The sequence below is a fragment of the Ciona intestinalis genome, chromosome 10, assembly GCF_000224145.3.
Source record: "Ciona intestinalis chromosome 10, KH, whole genome shotgun sequence".
In the NCBI taxonomy this organism is placed as follows: Eukaryota; Metazoa; Chordata; class Ascidiacea; order Phlebobranchia; family Cionidae; genus Ciona; species Ciona intestinalis.
The window spans coordinates 869,808-893,986 of record NC_020175.2 but is presented as its reverse complement, the minus strand read 5'-3'; the positions used below and the strand labels follow the sequence as shown (position 1 = coordinate 893,986).

At 38.4% G+C, this 24,179-nt stretch overlaps 1 protein-coding gene and 1 long non-coding RNA gene across 2 annotated transcripts; one reads left to right on the top strand and one right to left on the bottom strand.

Moving 5' to 3' along the window:
• Positions 1-98: 98 nt before the first annotated feature.
• Positions 99-14,793, bottom strand: LOC778727 (paired box protein Pax-7). The gene is made up of 10 exons (XM_018813858.2): positions 14,331-14,793; positions 11,913-12,078; positions 11,326-11,473; positions 10,804-10,918; positions 5,578-5,804; positions 2,870-3,095; positions 2,158-2,414; positions 1,695-1,980; positions 1,082-1,369; positions 99-705 (listed from the first exon to the last, which is right to left on the bottom strand). Exons 1-10 carry the CDS (start codon positions 14,374-14,376, stop codon positions 587-589), a joined length of 1,878 nt encoding a protein of 625 aa, XP_018669403.1. The 5' UTR covers positions 14,377-14,793; the 3' UTR covers positions 99-586.
• A 1,335-nt stretch (positions 14,794-16,128) lies between these two features.
• LOC113474582 lies at positions 16,129-23,866 on the top strand. The gene is made up of 3 exons (XR_003396274.1): positions 16,129-18,020; positions 22,487-22,580; positions 22,917-23,866. It is a non-coding gene; the product is annotated as an uncharacterized LOC113474582 (long non-coding RNA).
• Positions 23,867-24,179: the final 313 nt, after the last annotated feature.

Here is a 24,179-nt window from a genome sequence, read left to right as displayed (position 1 = left end):
GGTCGCCTAATGCGGGCATTAATAATTAAAGGGGAATTGCACGTGCTGTAATTTTCTATTACTTGCACGCTTTTCTACAAGCACAAACGTACACAGAGTGTGGGTTCATTAAACCATTTATTGTCTACTGTTTATACAAGCTGCACTACAAGACAACGGCGGTCATTAAAACGAGAATAACTTTTGAATGTTAGCGTGGCAAACACAAATATAAGCAAAGTCAACCCCGCCACGATAATGGCGTTTGGCAAAAGGTTTAACAGCAAATATCATAATGTTGCTAACAGTCAGGCTGTTGCAGAAATGACAAAGTTACAGAAACGTAATTTACGGCTAGTGTTCCATAAACGGGTCCGCAAATACACATTTGGCAAATCAAATAAAAGGTACAAAAACAAAAGGCAGTACGCAACACTCAGAGCCTACTACGGCCAAGGTAGAACTAATATACGTCAAATACGACAAATCGAAACGCGAGAACGTGGCAGCATGTTTGTGTCACTCCACACAGTCTTTGACACACTCACCAACGTAAGTGAGTTGGTGGTCTGTAATATTCTTCATGCTGCTGTTGTTTCGCATACGGTCAATATGCATGCTGAACGCTCGGTCCTCCGCCGACAGGGATAAGTCCAATTGAAGCGCTGTGTTCCCGGGATTTCATGCGTAGAGCAGCTATTCCGGCACTTCCATAATCACCACTGGCTGAAACAAAGAAATCGTCATTACAAACAATATAAGTTGGATTCCAAATTTGCTAAACAGTTTAGTACAAAAGAAAGTACAATAGTATGTGTATATAGTAGGGTAGGGGAAGTTGAGACACCTTACAATCTATTTTCTTGTCCTATTTGATAGCAAACAAAGAACATTGAGGAAACTATAAAAAACATATTCTCACGACTCCCATAGAACTATTAGGATATCATGTGTTAAAGGTGTCCTGTCTTTCTCACCCTACTGTATGATTATTCTACAACGTCAGCCATTTAATAATTGGCAATTTTGGCCCAAGTCTCAGGTTCCATGCCGTGACAGACTGCAAGACGTCACCCACGTAGATTAGAACACGTATATTCACCTTGTCCGTACGGTGAGTATTGACATGATGCGTAAGATTGATGTGAAGCAGCACTTGATGTTGGTAGTACTTCACCAGTTGCAAATCCTGATGGGCCAACACCGTATCCGGCTCGAGATGACGGCGCACCCCTCTCCTGTCCAGCGAATACATTGCTTGAGTGGTCGACGCTCGAAGAGAGCATAGCTGTCGATTGCTGGCCCGCTACGGAGGTTGAGCTATGCAAGTCAGTGTTGTGGTGTTGTTGACCTGCTAGTGCTGAATATGCTCGCGATTGCGATTCAATTCCTGTAAAGTATGGTAGAGTTAAACTGACTGAATAAATACCTAAATAAATGAACAACGACAGTTATAAAACGGATGTTATGGTTCTTACATTTTTTTGCTAATTACCAAGTTAGACAATAATAAATAAAACATGGATCATTTACAATTTGCAGTTTACACCAATCTATAAAATAGTTCGCCTTTGATAGCAAGCATTTTTTTTAAAGTTACAAACGGTGCAACTCGTAAGCAGTCGAGGTGTATGACATAGGACCCGTGTTGAAACGACCTTGCTGCTACCACGCGAGGATAGATAAAGTTCATTTATTCATTATTCAGAACTTACCAGTTGTTGGGTGTCCATCTCCATTTGATGCTGGTGACGTTGAAGGTGCGGTGGTAGTTTCCCCGCTGTGGTGTTGGTTGTGGTGATTGCGTTGATTGCTTGCTTGGTGGGCTCTTCGTGCACTCTGTGCTAAAACAAAGTGTTGCTGGTGCAGGGGGTGATTCCCCGCTTCTCCGGGTGAACCCACATCGATGGGTGAAGAGTTGGGGCCGGAATGGGGGTTCCCGGTGGTGAGCTCGACTGGGTTTGTTGCAGTTTGTCGGGTGTGTGACGGAAAACCGAAAATCTAAAAAAAAAAATTAATATAAAATATTGAAACTTCTATTTGGGGATATACATATATAATAGTCAATTAGGGTAACAGGCCAACGGGCGTGCCTCTGAAATGATTTTTTTTATTTCAAGGCTATGGAAAGTAATCTTCCAATTTTGCTTAGTATTATTTGCAGTTTTGATCACTTACCGAGCTACCGCTAGGTGGGGACGTTGAGTGGTGGTGATAATGTATCGGGTAAGCGTCGCCGAAAGCAGCGGCCGATGGATACTGACTATAGCGAGCTGCTGCGGCCGCTGCTGCAGCTGATGCTCCCATTAAACCATAAGCAGCGGCTGCACTTTGATTAAGTGGATCTGTGGTGTCGTATCTAATGGCTTGTGACGCGTGGTGAACTGGTGACGTAAGTACAGACGCATGGGGGCGATGGAGAGAGGAACCGTGATCTGTAAGTCGGGGAGTGGTTATTTTGGTACAGAAGATTTGAATAATAAATTAAAGTTAACTAATTTATCTTCGCGGGGCAGTCAATATACCATGGGTGTTGCATGTCTGGCAGTTTAGACAATCTATAAGGGACCACTAGATTGGAAACCGTTTACTAAAAATATCAAGAAAAAAAGAAACATAAAGACTAAAAAATTGGTAATAATTTAATAGAAATATTCTGGTACATTCGGGGGAGAATGAGCCAACTCGGGCTTTACTCTCGGGTTTCATGGCCTCACACATATATAATATATAGATAGCATTTTTATTATAATGATGTAAGTTGACTTTATCATACTTTTGAAGCGGATTTTCTGAACTCTTTATAGATTAGAGGGAACTTATGGTTTAAGCGACACTGGTATTTACACAAAGAGAATGCTGTTCGTTTATGTTAAGAGTTAAAGCTTACCATGAGAAGACGCCGTATGTGCAAAGCTTTCATGCATGCTCTGTACATGATGTGCCCCACTTGTCTGCAACATATAGTTATGTGCAGCTTGGCCCACTGACCCGGGCATTGTGTGTGGGTACCCGAGGTGGGGTGATAGGTGGTGGGGGTGATGGGCTGGAATGCCATGGAATTGTTGAGCCGCCATTTGCTTCCGCCATCTTGCCCGTCTGTTGCTGAACCACACCTGATGAAAAAGGATTTTACACCAACTGTTTTTACTGAAGATACAGTTTGAAGTTAATTTGTCATTGTCGACTACTCAACACGGGAGGCGACTCTCGTCCGTCATGAATTATCTCTCTGAATGAAAGTGTAACAAAAGATCGGCTTTGAGATCGCCATAATTTTGCCTACGCACTGAGACCGGTGGATGACTAACGACCTCTTCCGACCACCTGTTCTAACCATGGCTCGGGTTACTTAGCCCGTGCCCACCCGTAGTCGGTATACTTATCTTTATAAATGTATAACACAACAGCCCAAAGGCGGGGAGGGGGTGGTGTTAATACAGCTGGAAGCGCGAAACAAAATGGCTAAACCGGTGACCTCATCGCTTCACCAGCTGAGCGCAAATTGGCAGGCCGATCGGTCAATATCACAGCTTTATGGTGGCAGTAAGTAGCAAACTGGAAAATCGCTTTTCCCGGTTTTCGAGCATTGAACATGACGGATCTACCTCACGACCCACGTGACCCTACTTCCGCGATTTGATTGGTTAAAGCGGGAGGTGATAAACTGGCGTCAGAGGGTTGCTCATGTGTTAGGAATGAACTTGAAAACGATTGAAAGCCCACTGTTTGTCAGCGAGGCAAACGCAAAATAAACCTTTGAATCAAAGAATGTAAGCGCCGCAGCGTAGGCAGCTACGAGAATCACCGATGTCATATCAAACTAGTTGATCGAAGCGCCATTATGACTACGGTGCATCTATTTACGTTACATGGTGCCCGCTTGGGTACGGGGTTCTGAACTTTGCCGACGTTGTTGACTATATACGAAGCTCGAGGGGGAGAAGGGCTCCGCTTTAAGTGCTTGTCTCTGCTGGTCGTGTTTATTGTCAAAACTAGAATACCGCACAACCCCGCGTTAAACCGCGGCGGTGATACAGTTTAGACGGTACGATATGACTGTAATCGAACTGGTCAGTCACTTGAAGGTTATCGTCTTGTCATCAGCCGCTAAATCCGATCGCTTAAAGTAATAAACAACGCTTTGAGCGACTCTGAGACTGGCAGAGGTACAACGGCTGATGCTGCGGTGAATGCTGCATGTATAAAGTCTTCAACCACACAGCCAGCGGGAGATAATGTCTCATTTGATCGACTGGCGAGGTAAGACAGCACGACTTTCGTCTTGTGCTTGTTTATTTCGTTCCTTATCGTTGTGGCATGCAATAAGGCAAGCGGTAACTAAGTTGATTGCAAAACTGCGTTCTTCACTCTGTGTTACCGTTGTTCACTTTCTCTCAACCGTCTTTGTTTTTGTTTACCGTTTTCAGATCGTAACCGCTCCGCTCACCGACTTTCTTAATTTAACTAGCCGTTAGACGATGATGAATTGCGTTGCGTAAGCTTGGGCGCATATATTCGTACTGCATAGCCCTGCTACAAAAAAACTTTACGAAAAATGGTGCCAAAAAAACAGAGTACACAGTCTGTCCATTTGAAAACCACATTAAGTGTTTAGTTTTGATTTCAAAACATACACATTAGGTGGTCACGAAATTTATGCGAAATCCAATTGCCAATTGCAAAATTGCTTATTTTGTTTAAAAAAAATGTTGCAAAATTTGTAACAGTTTGCTTAAACGTATTTGGGCCGTAGGGGTTCGTTTACTATTTACACAAAACTAAGTTATTTTCCGGCAGCAAGCTCCAGTCGACTGTAATCGGTCGCGTCAGGTGCGACGAGCGCTTTTGTGCCGTCGGTTTATTTATTGTTATTATGGACGTTATCCCCGCGGAAAGGACGCTTACGAAGACTGATCATGTGCGAAAATAATGGATGGCAGAATTCGACCTCGGGCGCGGGCGATGCGATTCTGTTAACTATTTCACACCATTAATATACCCGTCGCTTCGTTTTCAGCGAAACAAGTGACACTCCGTAGCTATATAGGAAGCCTAACAAGGCACAAATGCCTGGTTCCGTTGACCTATTAGCTACAGTTACCGGTGCTGGTCTCTACGGTGTCATAAGCGCTTGATTACAAAGCGAGCCGGTGTCACAACTTATTGAACCCCTGGGCACCGAACGTCGTTTATAATCTCGGAAATTAAGATGGACGACCAAATTCTCACCTACACCCGAATTTTAGCCGCGATTGGCGTTCGCAGATAATTCCAGCTTTTCAGACAATGCTGGGGTATCGGCAACGAGTTTAATTGATACGTTGTATATATCAGATATAGCGGTTTACCTTTTGCCGTTTTACCATTGTCAGCCCACATTTTCATTAATATGATCTCCAAATGAGCAACTTGACAAAACGTCAATAAAATATGCAATGCGTTTGTCGATTCAATTCGTTACATTGACAAGTTATATCTTCCGCCCCTAACTTGTATTTAGACATTAATACGAATGGATTCATTAATACGAATACAGTATTCATATAACCTAAAAATATACACCATCGCGTAAATTAAAGAAAAACACTCGCTAACCTGAACTCGAGCCTCAGTTAGTCTTGTTCTTTGAGCAAGTTCTTCCCTTGTATAAATATCAGGATAATGAGTTCTTTCAAAGCATCTCTCTAGCTCGTCCAGCTGCTCCGCGCTAAAAGTCGTCCTACTTCTTCTTTGCTTCCTTTTAAGAGGAAGATCTGGCTCTGACTCACTGTCGGATCCTCCGACTTCGTTCGGCTCTCCTCCGGAAGAAGAAGAGCGGTTACCTGAAAAAAAAAACATAATATTATTTTCATTTGTATCATTTTTGATATCAGAATTTGTTATTTATCTCTTCGAATTAAGAAACGTAGACGAAATACGCATTAAAAACTGTTTGAGTAAAACGTGAACAACAATAGCATGACTGCTAAACCTAAAAACACAAAATGTGGAAAATTTATCCTTCAATGATTAGTTTCAATAGGTTGTCATGTTTGTATCAAAACTGAACAGACTATCCACGTTTTAACCACATATCCTTTAATGCATGTTTTTTAAAGTAATTTTAGGCTTGTATCAACCAAGGTCAACCGTTTACTTTGAATAAATAATTTCGTGTATTTTTATTTTTAAAGACCGCCATGGTCGATCAGACATTAAAAAGCCCGTACACTTCATATCTCGTGTCTATTAGTGTCACTTCAATTGACGAAACGGGCGCTAATCCGCGGAAAATGACTGGTTTAAAACGCCATGGCGAATCTACTTCGTACCCGCAACTTTGTGACATAATAAGTACAGCGGTCTAGGAATGAATGACGAAAACGCGCATGGAGGTCATTGACAAAAGCTTTAGGCGGAATAGATCTTTCTAGTCATCGGCGCGGAGGTATAGTAACAACGATCTGCCCCTGAAATTGGCTGAAATGTTTGAAACGTCGGCCGTTTTCTGCTAGCCCGAGGCACTTGACTGAAATGTCGTAAGTACAATGAAAGGGGTAAATAGAATATCCGAGTATTGACAACAACACCAATATGACGGCATACGGTAAATACAACAGTGCCTTGTCACTTTTAACCCAGAAGACGCGAAAATGCATTTAAACATCAAAACCCTCCATTGCTGTTTAAAACTTAATTTAGCAAAGCTGCAATCTGGAAATCAGTCGCTTGTTACAAAAAACCAGCATTGTTTCGGAATGTGAAAAAATTGTCGTGACTTGGTAGGCGGAAAAGGCATTTCAAAGAATGCCAAAACGAACAATTCAAATTCTCGTCTGTTTCTGTTTTTAATTCATAATGGGTAATCACATTCCAAATATAGACATTAATAAGATTAGGCGGTTGCGCAACATAACCGTCCCAACCGCTCCGGTGCACCATTTCTAGATTGCAGATGAACCTAATAAGCACTTGAGTACCCCGTTGCAGATAATCAAAGGTATGATCACATAGACAGCAGAAAAATCACACCCGTAGACCAAAAGTACACCCCTCTAGCATTAAAACGTATAAACGAGTTTTCCTATCTAAAGTATGCTGCTGCATTTATAGTTTGGGTGATTTAAACTCCACCGAATCTATATATCGAGTTCTATCTTTAGCTATGATCGCTGCTTTATTTAGGGAACAGTTTTAGTGTATTTGTAAAATGTTATCGCAAAAACTTCCGTCTTATGTAGCTTAGTAAAAGTTAAGCCGGAACACTGTGGTAGTTCCAAGTCCAACATTAAAACGCATAATGTGTTTTTTGAATATTTAAAACATCGATTTTTATCTACTTGCGTACAGGTATGCTATTCCCAATCATCAAGTGGTATTTCAAACTTTTTAAACTAAAAAACATCGACTTATTGAAGGTAATCCGAAAATTTGACTCCTGCGGTAGTTTAAGCATATCACCAAATATAATATTTAATGTGTTTTGAATGTTTTTGAACCCACGATACAGATCTACCTGTAACGTGTATTAAGCACTGCTGCTTCCAATGACTTTTGAACACAAACTTATTTAAACGTGATGAGAAATCTATTTGCTAAAATGCTATTATAGGGTATAAAAGGACAAGAAACAGTTTGCAAATTCCAATGAAAAAAACATATTGAAGTAATGCGCCAACATCTGGCCTATGAATTCCAAAACTTACAAAATACAAAGTACGGTGGCTGCAGGTTGGATACCCTTGGCACATAATATTTCAATTTTCCTAATCTTTTTTTTTTAATAACTAACAAAGCTATACTGAGTTGCGAGGATGCGGTTATAATCGTTATATAATTCTAAAAATATTTTTCGTTTACTACCAAACGTAACGAGCAAGAAGAATTAAAATATGGCAATTTTATCGCAACGTAATTTACTACAAACAACCTTTTTTTATATTTTCTCTATTATTAATAATCAAACAAAATAATTGTGTGGAGAGTTCGCGACACTCGTACAAGTATCAAAGAATTAACGCAACCCAACACGGTGAAGGGATGGGACAGGGTAGGGCAGGCGGATGAACATAACCGATTTAGTCGGTTATTATCGTGTTAGACTGTTAAAGTGACTGTACAGTGATGACGTCATTTTGATATTCCAATCGGGTGGCCCTCGATGAATGAGGTATTGTTACGTAACACAGGAAGAAGACCAACCAATAATAACCAGCAGTCGAAATTCCAGAAACTGTTGTAGCACAGTAGGCGGGAAGGGTTTTCGTACTTTGTGACTTGGTTAAGGCATAGCGCCTCCGCTATGTCAATTTGTCGCTCTATTTGGGCGCTGCTGACACTTAAGCGTTGGTACTGTTGCTTTGAAGGCATTGTGTTCGACACGACATCACGCTGGTAACAGTTCCTAATCGGCGACATCTGTTTTGGGCTAAAGTGAACGTCTAAATCCCGATCAGGACTCAAATCCTATATTGTTCCGACCCTTATGCGTCTATTTTAATGCCTCAAATCGACACTTAACTCCAGCTTTAGTGTTAGCGCAGCGGTGTCCCTTAGCTTTAATTTATCCCGTTTTCCCCGGCTTCCGTAGCGCACATACTTAGAAAATCAACCCGGCGATTTAAAGCATGTGAACATCCACCAGTTTCCGAGTACACGCTGTATAGGTGTTAAGGGTTGGACATTTTTCTATTGTCCAGGTGTCCAACAAAATGGCGGGAATTGCCGGCGGCGAATGTTAAATACACCTGCCCTGCTGGACGTTTAGACTGTGTGTGAAATACGCTTGCCAATTTTCGTAGCCGTTCCACTTAATTATTGCAGTTAATGAAGATACAAAGTATCTTTTCCCCGCATTTATTGTCACTTAATAACTTACATTTGACACGGATGATTGACATTTAGTCAAAGCGCCATTTTTACTAGGTTTAGTTTCACTTGCTGATAACGGTGGTATAATATACTTCGTTAATGTGTTGCTCTGCACGGCTCTAAAAGCTCCGGTTGATGATTTAAATTACAGCCATTATCGCAGCCTCATCTTAAAGCCATAACAGCATGTTTCACTATCACGGTCAGGTTTGTCTATTAGGCGAACGTCGACGGGCCATTTAACGGCAGCGAATTAACGGTGGAAATTTAATGAACAGAAAAGGCGGTGAAGAGACAGGCTATGCCGCTGGCGAGCAACAGCGACAGGAGGGGCGGAACAGCGGCGTAAAATTGACCGTGAGGCGGTCCCTAAACCGCTCCCATATGCTGTACCGAACGCTCAGCCGCAAAAACAACCAAGCAGCAACGGCTAATTGTCTCCGTGGAAACGGAATTAATTGATATCCGATAATATCTGGTCGAAATGCTGCATTTCAATTCGAGATTACCAATGCGAAGTAAAGCTTTCGGGAAATTAAGCTCGTCAAGGAGTTGTATACAAGTTGATAACGCAATTAAAGGCAATAAACCACATTTGAATGCAAAGGATTTTCTTAGACCAGGTTCAAAAGCACCCGGTCTGATTCGATGTTAAGCAATTTTATGCTCACTGTGTAAATAGAATCGGAGATATACACGTTCCAGTATAGGCTCGGCCACGTAAATTACCAAATTCGTCTATTCCCGTGGACCACTACTAAGTAGTGTGGTTAGGATAGTGAAATTATGGGGACTTTCTTTCTACTGGGGCTGCGGCTGTGTTTTCATTTGACACTTTAAGCGGCTTATAGTGACTGTGCAAACACGGTAGTGGGGCAATTTCCCCGCCAGTTGGCGCTTATTTATTTCGGCAAGGTATTTGCTGCATAGAAGCAACAGTTTCAATTGCGATGATGTTTATTCACCTGTTCGATTTAACTATTTAAATTCTCACAACCGGTTAGATTATAAATGTCAGTCATTTGGGGTCGGCGACATTATACAGTCACGGAAGGAAGTGACCAATTTTGCGACATGTTAAAATGCTCTGGAAACTTTTGAAAAATTTCACACCTGATATATTAAAAGCTTTAGACATTTAAAGGCCCGACCGGGAAGAACAGAATTGTCAGTCATTTAGGGTTGAAAACATTGGTCACACAACGTGGCAAACCTTAAGACAAGATACAACTCTTTGGAAAGCGACCAAAACATCATCAGCGCCCTTGCACGACGGGGAGTGTGAATTCTAACCTCGACCTCTAACCTTAAGGCCAAACACGAGCGGGAACTAATATAGTTTTGACGAGCGTAAGCAAGCGGTCGTCGTTGCCAGCCTAACAGCCCCTTCCCTCCCTAAAGGCGGGTGGATTCATTATCGTTGCTCGGCTCGGAGCGAGAACCCGCGGGAGTCCTAGTGTCATTCTGTACGACGTCGTGTCTTAATAACGCGAACAAAAGTTCGTGCATATTAGTCCCCAGCTCGCAAGGGAGAAAGCTTCAGATCGCGCTGAGTATTTTGTCCCTTTTTCCAGCGCGCCCGAGATTTGTCGCAGCGCGCAATATGTCGTTATGATTTTGTCTTTGTGGTGCGCCAATAATCTTCCTGATTAGGCGGGGATGAGCCACCGTGGAGTGACAAGCCGAAATTAACGAAAGCAAAGTGGTTTATAGCTAATTAGGCAACTTGTAAGCCAACCTTAGGTGCGTAAAATACGGGTTTTTGGTCAGTAAATACATGGCAGTCCACACGGTATAATACATTTTTTATCTCCTACGTTTAGGTTTAATATTAAAACCATCTTCAAGGATGTCAGACGGTAAAAAAGTAAGCTAACATCACTTTCAATGCGAAAACCCAATGATCTGCAATATCGGTTCAAATGGGTCCACAAAAATCACATTTAAGATTTATATTCAATCGATAATCACCTGGATCGAGTCTTGCGCTGGATTCTGATTCGTTTTCGACGTCACAACCTTTTGCACGCAGAGTTCGACTAATAGAACTGACCGAAGGAACGTTACTTCGATCACATATACCTTCCTATAAATAGCAGACATAAAGTAAAATTAATTCACAGAACTTAACATTGTACCCAATGTGAAATATTGTCCTGTATATTTAAAGTTATTGGTAATAGTGTTAATGAGGGTTCTAAATTGCAAAAAAATAATTGGCGTATACATTATACGTAAATTAAAAAAAAGTAAAATTAATGCACAATGTATAGATGCAAACCGCATCCTTTGGTTTTAGCAAATAAGTGGAATTTAAACTTTTGTGTTAGAACAAATAACAACCAATTATAAAGGCAGTATACTTAAAAAAATGATGAATAAATTAAACTAAATCACCACAATTCATTTCCCCGTATACGATGACAGAATATACCAAAAGGCTCAAAATGCAAACAGAAAATAATGCTAAATATTTAAGTTGAATAAAACTACCTTGATAAGTCGTTCTCTGATTTCCCAGCTAAAGATTCCCGGATTTTCTTTTTTGTATTCTTCTATTTTATTATCGACATCTGCGGTGGCTACTTTTGGTTTACTGCCACCGATTGCTCCCGGTTTAATTGATCCTGTTTCTTGGTATCTTAGGGTGAATGAATGTCAGTTTAAATATGTTTGTTTAAACGTTACAATGTTGGATGGGAAATTGTGCAACATGGGATTCTTCGTTTTATGGTTGCAAGTGTTAATTAGCAATAGAGTGATAAGTCTGGTATATTTACAATTCAGATATACAAATTATATTTTGCTTGCTTTGCTATTCAAATGGTATGAGTTATTATTTACTGCAGTTTCGGAAGTTAAATTTTACAAAAAGCGTTGCGGTATTTAAAGTACTTTTCGTTTGATTAAATTAAACCGCTAAATACAAAATGGAGGCAAAGCATTTTTGTTTGGTAAAAAATAAAACAAAAGTGATGTATAACAGTTACAGTGCAGTCTTATCTTGTTAAAATTATAAAATCAAAGCATCTTGACAAGTAGCAAGACACAACACACATAAGCCCAGCTTATCTAAATACCTGCATAAAATTTTACTGACACATCCATGTGAGACCCTTAGCTGTCGACTTATGACACACGGTCGCACACCATGAGCTGCCATCTCCACTATCTTATGTCGTACATGACTGGGAAGAGGGCGACCGTTTATGAACATGCCACCGAGTTGGTTTACTCGCCCTTGACCTGAAAAATAGAATCAATGCGTTTTAACGATTGTCGTTTTGTCGCTATTTTATGTATTTTTTGTTTTAATTGTTTTTAAATCTTCGTTACTGTAATTTAAAAGACGAATAAAAGTTAATAATATATTAATATTATATTACAGACTTTATTAAAATTATTATAATGAACGTAATGGTATATATTAGCGAAAAAGCAACATGCAGCAATGTGTGCCATTTCAAAATATGGACACAATAAGTATTTTTATTACATTATGTATAAAATAGCATGAAATAAAAAAAAAACACTTAATTTTCCAGCAAACCCCTATAAACTATTATAAGGCATTATATATGCTCGATATACACACGCAATGCGGTTTATTTTCCCATGCCATCTCCGCAACAACGATTGGCGAGAATCCAATACACGGACACGTTGTATGGGCGGCGTCCTGTCATCTACGATACCGCATCGCAGGTAAATCCTATTAAAACTTCCCGATTATCACACCGCTTATACCAGCTGCCATCATGCTTGTAAACACAGGTGACCAATTCAAGGCAGCATTGCGACAGAATGCGTCACTGTTGCGTTTTCGTTGCAAGGAAGGACAATGGTCGGAGCGATTTGTTTACATTCGCGGTCAAATATTTTTGCCGAAAGCGTCAAAGTTGTCAGCGTATTACACACCTCGAAAAGTAAACAGAAAGGCGAGAAGTCGTTTTATGTTCCGTGTTATTTATTATACCAACATTCGATATGAATTTATATCTCGTTTTAAATCGATATTTTTTAGAATATGCTGCTTTAAAATTCAAGCTTTTCGGTTGAATTTGATGCTGCATTGGATATCTCAAGTAGAATAAGATATGAAGTTAAAAATTCATTGCGAACGTCTGATAACAGGTGTAATGCCGATCTTCCGGCGAACCGGAGTCTCTTGTGCCAATCTTTTGTGATCTGTTTTCCCACACGGCCGTCGAAACTGCATAGACACGTTCCCTATTATTTTCAACATCGTCCGTGCACTACATGCGAGACGGTAAGGTCTGGATGCTAGCCATTGTTGCGATACGCCCGGGACAATACTGGGCATAATTAAACACTCATTGTCGTTCGTTCCGACTGCGCTCGGCAGCGAGCATGCGATCATTAAAACAAAATCATAATCACAACTTAATGACCTTCGATTGCGGATTGCATTTTCACACCACTTCGACGCATTGATGGCTAAATTTGCTCGTGGGAACACGAGTTGCTGTGTAATTATGCACCAGCCGCGAACACGGGTCAGCAACTTGACCAGCAAGTTATTCGTGTGTAGGATTTGTACGATTAGACAAAGCGTAATTCTCCGTTAATCGGATTCCGAGGCGTGATAACTTGATTCGGACAAGAGTTTAATTTTTAAACTTCACACTTTCTGTAAAACTTACTTTCATTACCCAATTCATTTTAAATCCTACAGAAATAACACTGAAACTTAAAATCAGGTTTGGGCAATTTTAAAGCGAAAGTTTAACAAAGTAGTTATTTCATTAGATCAATTTCAAGGCGGTTTAAGCTAACTAGTGAAGAGAGGGCTTCGGTTTACAGTTTGATTAACATCAGTAGTCGATAAGAACCGGTCGATCGTAGCTTACTGGTTAAACCGCAAGTCTATAAACTGGGTTCGATACCTTTTTATAAATAATGCATCGGTAGCAAGTGTTTTATCGACTTGCTAAGTTAGCGACGCCTTTTCTACGCTGATTTAATTTGATCAATAATAGAGTCTCGATTCGTGGTGGCTTTATACACGAGGCTTATGTCGGTCCTTTGGGGATTGGGAAAAGTTTACAAAATCGGGAAAACTATAAGCTGTATATAAACAGCAACTGGTTTTCTTGACGCGAGGATTATTTGATGCAACCGTTTGACACTCAATAAATTATTCAAGCTGTCCAGTTGAGCTTGAGATGATAATATAAGCAGTTTAGTTGGGGGTAATTTTCATTTTGCTTGGCGTAAATTTGTACACAAAACTCCTATGCTATATCAAGCTCAAAAATTGTAATCATTTATGTAAACCAAAAAAACACTGTTATCTGTTACAAAAATATAATTAATCGTATTTAAATAAAAATAGAGGGATATAAGAATTTAACATGGAAAAGTACTACAGCCACACATTTTGTAAGGTACTTGTACATATACAGTGTGTATCCCTAGAATTTGGCAATTTAGTTTGATGAGTAATACCAATACGCATATAAGGCACACACTATTACCTTCCAACGGAAAAGCTGGTCGGAAATTAGACCCTGGATGCATCATGTTTGTTGGGTTGTGTTCAGAAGTCAGACTACTTTACAACAATAATTTAATCTTTCTCTCTTATAAGATTTATTGCAATTGTAAAGCAATTCGGGGCCTGCAAAATAATGAAAGCGTTCAAAAATAAAACGAATTCCATCTCTTAATTACACTCTTTTTTCTCAAACATATAAATAAAATTTACAACATTTCAAATACATCTAAAACGCGACTGAATTTATTTCATTTTTGACAAAAATGCTACTATACTATATACCACATAACAATAATAAATATATTAATACCCTAGTACATTAAACCGTAATCGGTTAAAAATAATTGATTTTAAACGAAAAATAAGCTAAGTGCATGAGATATCTGAAAGGTAAAATTAAAATGGCGTCCGCATGCAACGCTCACCTGGCGTTTTTTAAAATAAGTATTTAACGCAAAACGACTGTAAATTTTTCAATTTTATTTTTTATACTTGATTTAGGCGCATCTACGAATGTAGTACAGTTTAAAATATACTACAAGTTTACATAATTATGTAATTATTGGCCCTATTCTAAACTGTGCAGAAACCCCTTATGTAAGTTAAGTATTTTTAACTACCCTGTGATTTAGAAATTATCTTCCGCAAAAAGCCATTAAAAACCGACATCTACAGTTTTCTCGCCGCTAACTCCAACCAGAATATCAGTTATCTGTCATGCTGTCTTAGTAAAACCACCGTCTATATCGAATTACAGGCACGGGTCTCATTGAAAGAACGGATAGGAAAAAGTGACGCTTAGATTGAACAACATGTTTTAGCGGGAGGACAGAAAAATTGGAATTTATCAGAAGTTTACAGCAATATGTATAACGAGTAATATAACGCTCTGGTTTATATAGAGTTATAAAAGCTATAACCCTTATATTTATTAAGGAGCTAATTTTGTGATTGGAAAATATTGCGGCGTATTTTATGAAAAGTTTAAGTAATTATCGATGCTTGTAGTTTTGTAAGAGATAAACTACTAGGCAAAATATTTTTGAAAATTCTTTTAGAATAAATTTTCGTTAAGGTTGTTATATTTCAAAATGGCGCAACAGATTCTCACAAATGCTTAAATCAACAAACAAACAGCAAGGACGCTGCCGGCCGATCAAAGCTAAACAATGTAGTTTTTCTGTAACGCAACTTTGGCTTGACTATACGGTGCACTGTATAAATTTTTCAAGCTCGATGCCTTAAAATAAGCAAAAACCCACGGCGTAGCGAATCCTCTTTTCCTATCTTTAACTTCATCTAATTTTAAACTGAATTTTCCAGCGTCCCCTCCGCTTATCTCTTTTAAGTTACGACGGTGAAGGTGCTTCAGCTCAGTTCAACCTTTAGTTTTGTAATCATACTTTGGATCATAACTCGACTTTAAATCAAAACCAATCACCTAAAAATGCCTCCCCGATGAATGCCTTAATACTCTAAGTCCCATCTATATCATGGTTTTACATAAACTTGCTTTCTGGCCCAAAATCGATTCGATAACGAAAGGCTGGACCACGCTGACCGTTTCCGTCCACCACTACACGCCAATAAGATTGCCTTGGTTTTGATGCGTCGTCGAGCAAGATATTACGACGCGGCGGTCGAGCTCCGAAAAAAGCAGCGACTCGCCAGACTACCGAGCTCGTCTGAGTTGCCGTTGCCTCGCTTTGCTCGTCGTCATAGCCACTCTATATCACCAGTCTATCTTTTTCTCTATCCCTAACCACGCTTGATTAACGGCGAGCGACATAATTAGGCGAATTCGCGTGCAGGATTGCAACTCTGCACGATTTCGGATCGGCCTTCGCTTTTCAAAAATGGACGACGGTAATAAACGTGTTGGGCTAAACGTTGCCACGGGCCGATGTAGTGCGACATCTATGCTTCTCTCACGTAACGTTAACGCCGTGCTACAAAATATGGTAATCATACACCGTGAAATAAAGCAGAAAAGTGACATGCAATGCAGTTTTAAATTCCAATTAAGAAGTAAACTGTGTGTTGAGATACCGCTGCCTTGGACCACCTTTTAAATTATTCAATCTATATAGCATTAGAGGCTTATAGGTGATAGGCGTGTAGAATATGTGTCTTCAAAACAGTATAACACAATAGCGAGCATGTGTAAAGTTATCAATGTGCGCAATTACATGCAGTTTAGGTATTGAACTAATTCACTTAAATTTGGGAAAATAACTAAAATCCGAAAAGTCCAATTTACAACTTCGGCACCCACGCCTGCGGTACTTTGCGTCGTCAATTCCGGCGAAAGACATCAACCTGACCCGGGCCGGCCGGTCGCCGTTGGCTCGCTTGCTACAAAATGGTGTCTCGGAGGACGCGGCGTATAATTATCGATTTGAACGGCGTTTAAAAATTATACTTCAGTCAAGCTTGTTAAAATGGTGCAATATTTCAGCGTGTGCAAACAACACGTAGAAGGGACGGTATACTTACAATTGAACGAAAGAGGTTTTCTAAAACTCTCCCCCAAACACAATATCGTTGCTGTATAATGTACGGCCCGCTTTAAAAGCATAAAGGCACTCCGAACACATTTTACCCGAGGTTTAACAAACAAAATACACTAAAAATGGCGCACCGAGCATAGTATTCCAGTAACCGGCTTAACTTTATCTAGATCTGTTATAACCACAATCCATTTTTGGATGAAATCACTTAAAAACATTATAGTGTTAAAACAGAGATGAAAAATGCTATAATTCAAGTTACAATGTATATCAAGCAGTAAAGAATGCTTGTGTTCTGTTATTTGAACAGATAGAACGATGTGTGAAATTTTTAGACCGACGAAATGGCTTTTTAAATGCCAAAAACTTTATACAAAAAAATACAAATAAGCAGAAAATAAAAGTTGTAACTAAAACAAAACTTAGGAATAACTGGCAACTTTATTACTGGAACTGCACCGTTTAAATTCAAGTTCAGAAAAAACTCTAAAATTAAACTGAAAATTATCGGCCCTGAGATTTTGGCGATAACCATAAGCCTAATTGGTAAGCTAATGGTTTGGCTGGTGTAAGCCCCTATGCTAGCAATGCATTCGCCACAGTTCTATGGAGGCACCTATGAAAATAAGCCCTTTAGCTTTTCGCACCTAAATTTGAGATAACTTATTCGCCGTGGAAGACCTGCCGTGAGGTTTCTAAGACTCGATTGGTCACGCAACCTACACTGTGAAGGTGTTTTGAAGTCTTAACACTATACCGTGATTTTGCAAACGTTGAAACTAAGACGCGTGATAATTTAAATTTGAAATCCGATAGCGTTAGGGCGCCGAAGAATATAAGGGTAAAGAAGATACCACAGTTTTCAGTGTTATAGTTGTTGTGTGTGGTGCAGGTAACTGATGTTATGTTATCTGTAGTGACGCAGAATGATTCATAAAAGAGAGCATCAATACCGGATTTGATAACCAAAGGACACAGTTCGGCCAGAAGCAGATTTACACAGTCATACATGCTTGCCTCATAAATATAGGAAGTTACAGCAAAAAAGCAACACGTAAAATAAAGCAAAAATAGGAAGCAAATCTTTAGATAAATATTGTAGGAGTCAGTTTTCTGAAAATCAAATAAACGATGTATAGGCTAACTGTAAATTATTAGAGGTATGTATATATATTTTATTAATATTGTTATACCGTGTGTATTTGTGACTTTAATAGATACTTTGTACATATTTTACTTTTATTATCTAAATATTCGTATTAACTGATTTACTGCGGAGTTCGACATTTTTTTGAAACCGTTTTCGGTTTCGATTATAAAATCATCATATTTGACGTATTTATAATTAATTAATTAGAACTACAGCTTATCAAGTGCTAGATGAAAGGCTTGCGCATTACCCGACCTAATAGCAATGGTTATAAACCAAGGCAAGCAAGCGTGTATGTCATCTCTGTACCTCCATGTGCGATGTAAATCAATCATAATCATTGTCATGGTTGTTCGTAGCGCGAATCGGGTGTGGGAATTTAAAAGAGTTTGGCGCGGTTAAAATGAGGGTGTTATATAACGTTTTAAGAGTTGGCAATATCGACATTATTCCCAACATATGTATCATACAGGTCGATAATGTGGTCTTAAAAGTGCAACTGCTCTTAAAATACAAGCAAAGTTCTATATTTTCCAAATGCGCAAATTCAACTTTTCCGTGTTCTTTCCCAATTGAATTTTTGGTGACGCCTTTATAATTATTTTGTTCGCCTGTCAGTCGAGTTTCGAAGCTCGATCTCGCAGCGGGTGAGCTACTCAAGTCAGCGAGCGTCTAATTGACAACAAAAGTGAAAGCTTTGCGTGAAACCAATTCCTGGTTTCCAAACTCCACGTCCAGAGCCAACATGGCTTCTTCTCGCTGTATAATCATTTTGTTTCCTTAAGCGTTCGGCATGGCTGGCCAAGCGAGACCCCGCTCCGTGTTTTCAGGTGACCTTCGAACCAGGGGTGCTGCCTGATCGAAACTGACAGGATCGTACGGCGCCCGGGCTCAGCGGGTTCCCGATTAAACCACTGTTTTATGGGAAACTGCAACCGAGCATTCTTTGTGTGGCAGCAGACATTTAAATTGGCCCAAACCTCGATCCAGCTTCGGCTGGTTTCGACGTAACAGGATGATCGGGCGCCTAGTTAACTTGGGGTCACAAAATATATTCGGTGCAAATTTAAATCTCTTAATGTGTTTGCGCACCGATGAGTTTCGAAGCCGTTTTACGGATTTCTCGTTTGTTCCTGTTGCGTTTAAGCTTATAAAGTAACCCTAACGCTTTAACAAAGTTTCGTTAATCGTCGTGAAATTAAGATGACGAATTTTTAAAAACGTCGCAGAAGCTGGAGATTGTGGGAATCGCGTTTTCTATTGTTTCTTGACGCTTTGTCATATTCTGATGTCACAATCGTTTATTTTCGACCAACACTCCATGCGTGGGAACGCCAGGCAAGTTCACATAATCGAAAATCGAATGCACGACCACGCTATTAAACCATATGGAAGGAAAATCAATTTATGTGAACGGATTATGATTCTATTCGGTTTCTACAACACCCGCTGATTTAATGTTGGTTTTGTGTGCGAATATCGCCTCAGCCGGACGTATTCTAGTCTTTAATCGATTTTCGATCAGTTCTATCATTCGAAAATCCGTCTACCTTGTTTTAAAATGGTAGTACGCCCGACCTACCTTCGCTACTTCGACGACACGCTGGGCCCGCGAACGACGTCGTCGGGGCTTCCGTTTTCGAAATAGCGAACGCGTTTAAACAAAGGAGTTAACGAAGCCGGCTCTTCCGGACTCTTTAGGCTCGCCTCGTTGCGTGGCTGACGAGTGTTTAGCGTTTCCGTGACCGAAGCGCTGATTAGCAGCGCGTGCGCGTCGAATCGTTTCGCTATCATTGCAAAAAAAATCGACGTAAATTTAACCGAGCGTAAAGTGACGGCGCGCAAGCACTCTAACGCGAACAATGATCACAGTGACGTACACAATGCCTCTGTGACGTATTGCGAGGCGTCTGTTGGATTTCTGGGTCGTCCTTTTCGCGTCACCTCTCAGCGACCCGGCCGACCGACCCCCGAACCTTCTTAGCGCTCGTTTTATTGGATTTACTGAAATTAGTGACGAGTTTGAAAAGTTATCGCCTCGCATTCATTCCCGGTGACCGAGCCCGTAGATAGCTGTTTCTGCTTAACGACATGGACGACACTTGATTAGGAAAGAACGGATTCTTTGACCGTGAAAATAATTGCGATTTTACTTCCGTACAAAACAACGGTAACGAGATTTATAAAATTAAATCCAAATTAACAGTAAATTATGAGGACAATCAGAAACTGTATGTCACTTTCGTACAAAACAATGTCATACCAATCTATGTATTTGAGGTCCTTGTCCAGGACCCGAAATCTGTGTCATATGCGACCCATTTACAACGAGATTTATTTAATTGAACTAATTTAAAATAAGAGAGAAATCGTAACCTTAAATAATATTTTAAAATAAATCTGTTTTTCCTACGTTATTGTGGTACATACATACAAACTAAGTTATTTTGTAGATATTACTATAATGAAGCAATTTGCTGAAATAGATATATATGTCATTTTTCTACGAATTACTTACTAGAATTATTGCTTTAAATTAAGAGTCAAATTATTGGGAGGTAACTATAAAATGAACCAAGTCTATATTGCTATATGGGGTAAGATGGTTACATTTTGCTCATAATATCCCATATTTCCCAGTTACCTGTTTAACAATTAACAACGCGCTTTTAAGAATCGTAAGAGAATAACGGTATACAATTGTAAAGTTATTTTCTTTTTGAAATAAGATAATGAAATGGAATGAAAACATGGACCATCTTACCCCAACCTATTCAGCATCACTTTATTTTGCGTTTAAATTAATTTCTTATATTAAGGCCATCAAAATTTTAAAACTGGTTCTCATATAAGAACACGATATCAAAACGGTTTAAAATTTCATAATATACTTCTGTAATAAATTATTTACGTATATTTTATAATATCAGTACATAATTTTTACACTAAAATATATATTGAAATGAAAAAAGTTGCCAATTTTTGTAATTTTTTTTTTAAATATATGAAAAAGTTGTTTGGTAAAACAACAGATTGCAATTTAATTTAAAAATCGTAAAAAAATATAATTGCGTTGAAAACACGCAGCGCGTCGGAGTTCTATTTAATCAAGCGTCTTTACTAATCTCGGATAATAAGCTAATAATCTGCGTAGACTTAGACTTAAATAGCGTCGCATCTCTTATTGATGTTGTTTCAATTGCATCGACTAATGATGTCTCTTGTCATGCTATACACGATTTAAAGAATTGAATTCACAAGTTTGGGCGAGTTCCATTTAACAAAAGAATTCAATCAAAATACTTTAAAAAAACAGGTCGCCGCAAAGCCAAAGCCCAAATCTGCTAATGAATAATCAAGAAACTAAACTGGAAACACAGAGATAGCATATACAGAACTGATAAAGTTTTTGAATTATTAATTTTTTTCATTTTTTATATTTCTGCCATTTTGATTCTACCAAAACACAATTAGAAATTAGCACACAGTTAAAAACTGCAATAAACATAAATATAAACGAGACTTAAAGACAATTTTCTCTATAGCAAAAGACGCCACACTTATACGCTACTGTCTTAATACTAAATGAACCTGCCGGCCTCCCTTTTCGTGTTTACCCTCCTCAGGTGTCAACCATGTAATTATCTTACACATACAGAGCAAAGGGAGGGAAGCTCGGGACCGATAGAGTCACCATTTTGTTTGCTTCTGTTTAGTAAAAAATTAAACCGAAACGGAGGCAACCGTTCAACCAAATATACAATTGTAAAGTTAATTTTTAATGCAAGTAATGTATTTTATTTTTTAAAACAAGTGGTAAAAATAAACGGTCAAAAAGCAACACGAAGTTCATTACAATATTATTCACAGCAAACGAGTAAATTTACGATCTATACCCTAAGATGCATAATTAAAGACCGGGGGTTTATTGCAACTTATTGTTACTAAAAAATTTTTTTTAGCGGGCGAATTTTTTAAAAATAATAAATTTAAAACTGGTAAAAACAAAATAAATTTTGATATTGTGGACAACATAATAAACACAATCATTCAGCAAATAAAAAAACAACAGTACAATATGCTTTAATACAATTTGTAACAAATGTATTTTATGTATACGTTTAGGCTGTGGGTATTCTTATATTTTAATTAACATAAAACTAGTTATTGCAAAAAGTTGTTTTAATAAACTTATAATTATTCAACTTATATTAAAACAGTTCTGTATAATACACAAACAAGCAAATGGAAACAACAATTATCCTGTTACAAAAGTTTAGTGTTGTTTTGACAGCTAAAACATAAATGCAAAATACATAAAAATAATCGAATTAGCATGAAATGTAAACGCGTATTATATCCCTATGGAAGTCCGTATTCATATCAACAATTAGAGTATACACATGCTATGATTAGCATTATAGAATAAGGATTATTATTGGTACAAGCATTATAGGCGACGTTTTGTTTTTTTAGCAAAATCAGAATTAAATGTATCGGAAGAAACGAATTATTACTTTTATAAGAAATGTTGATAAAAACCGAGTGGTTTACAAGACTCAATTAACAGGTTGTATTCTATGTTTTATTTATGTTTTTTATAGATCATGAACGTTGAAACATAAAACTGATAACTCTTGGTTATATATTATAATAAAGTGCGTGTATTTCAATGAGAATATTTCTCTAGAATATATTGCTAATATAGTTTAAATATAGCATTCGACGCGTAAAATGCAAGATATTTTAATTTTGCTGGATTTTGTTATGATGTTGTATTTATGATTGTTTATTTAGATCTCGTACATTTCGATATGATCATAAGTTTGCAGTTCCAGGAAAGACTGGTTTTATGCAAAACTACATCACGTCTTATTTAAAAGTTAACTTTGCTTGTCAAACGCAGAGCTAGTTGAGTGAAGCGATTCAAACGATCCATCGCCCCAAACTATCTATATCGTATTGTGGCATCTATATTGCTGGGAATAGCAGGGCGTGCGTTATCCGGGAAAACCAATGCAGACGTCTTGCCCTGAATACCAACACTGTGTGTGGTGGTGCGCAAGCGAAGAGACATGTCTCGGCATTTTAAAACAGGTGACTGAATATTGTACTTTACCGAAATACGTATAAATTACTGTGGGGCAAGGTGGATACCGTTTTCACATAATATCCGATATTTCCTAAACAAGTCGCAACGAGAAATACTCACACACATATAATATATCGGTAAATAACCTTTGTTTTCTACCAAATGTAGACATGAAAAATGAAAACATAGACTATTCTACCCCAGCCTACCATACGCCTATAAAGCATTATGTGACACAAAATGAGAGCATGAATATACATGCATTCAAAACGTCAATCAAATACGCAGTTACAACTTGAAAGTTTTATTTGTTTTGTTACAACATATATAAGCATTAATTAACAATACTAAATACTACGCACATTACCTATGTATAAACACCCTCGCAAAACTTGACATTTCGATTTGTAAACTTATCTTCCATTAGAGGCCAAATTGGTGCCGTGAAATCAAAAAAACAACTTTAACCTAAACCGTATTTAAAACTCTTAAGGCAAAACATAATGGGATTTGCATGTTTTGCATACTAAAAGATGAAGGGATATTAACTTGTCATTTCACGTGCACACTTAACAAAAATACAATATCACGAGGCCGTAAAACACAAGTTTTTAAAGTTTTACCTTGACCTAGTTTTACCTGCTAGGTGGAGCAAGAGAGTCGTACCTCGGAACGGTGAGTTCAGCAACTGCGTGTTGGCCATTTTCTTAAATTTTTATCGAGTCAACTGCAAAAAAACATAATTTTGTAAAATACTAAAAAACATGAAAACAAATATAGTAGGTTGGGGAAAGATGAAACATATTTACTTGTATTGTCAAATTTGGTGGTAAATGAAACAAATACCTAAGGAATTGTTTGTTAACTGTATCCTCGCGACTCTAAAAGACCGATGTTAATTGTTAAAACACAATTAGTAAACATGAAATATTGTATGCTTACGGTAAACATCTTACTAACACCACTATACATAAAGCAATCGTATAGTTTTTTATAATAAGTTCCAAGAGAGATCGGACTGAAAACACAATGAAGCTATAATTTGACAATTAATGGTTTTAAAATTTCATCGTATTT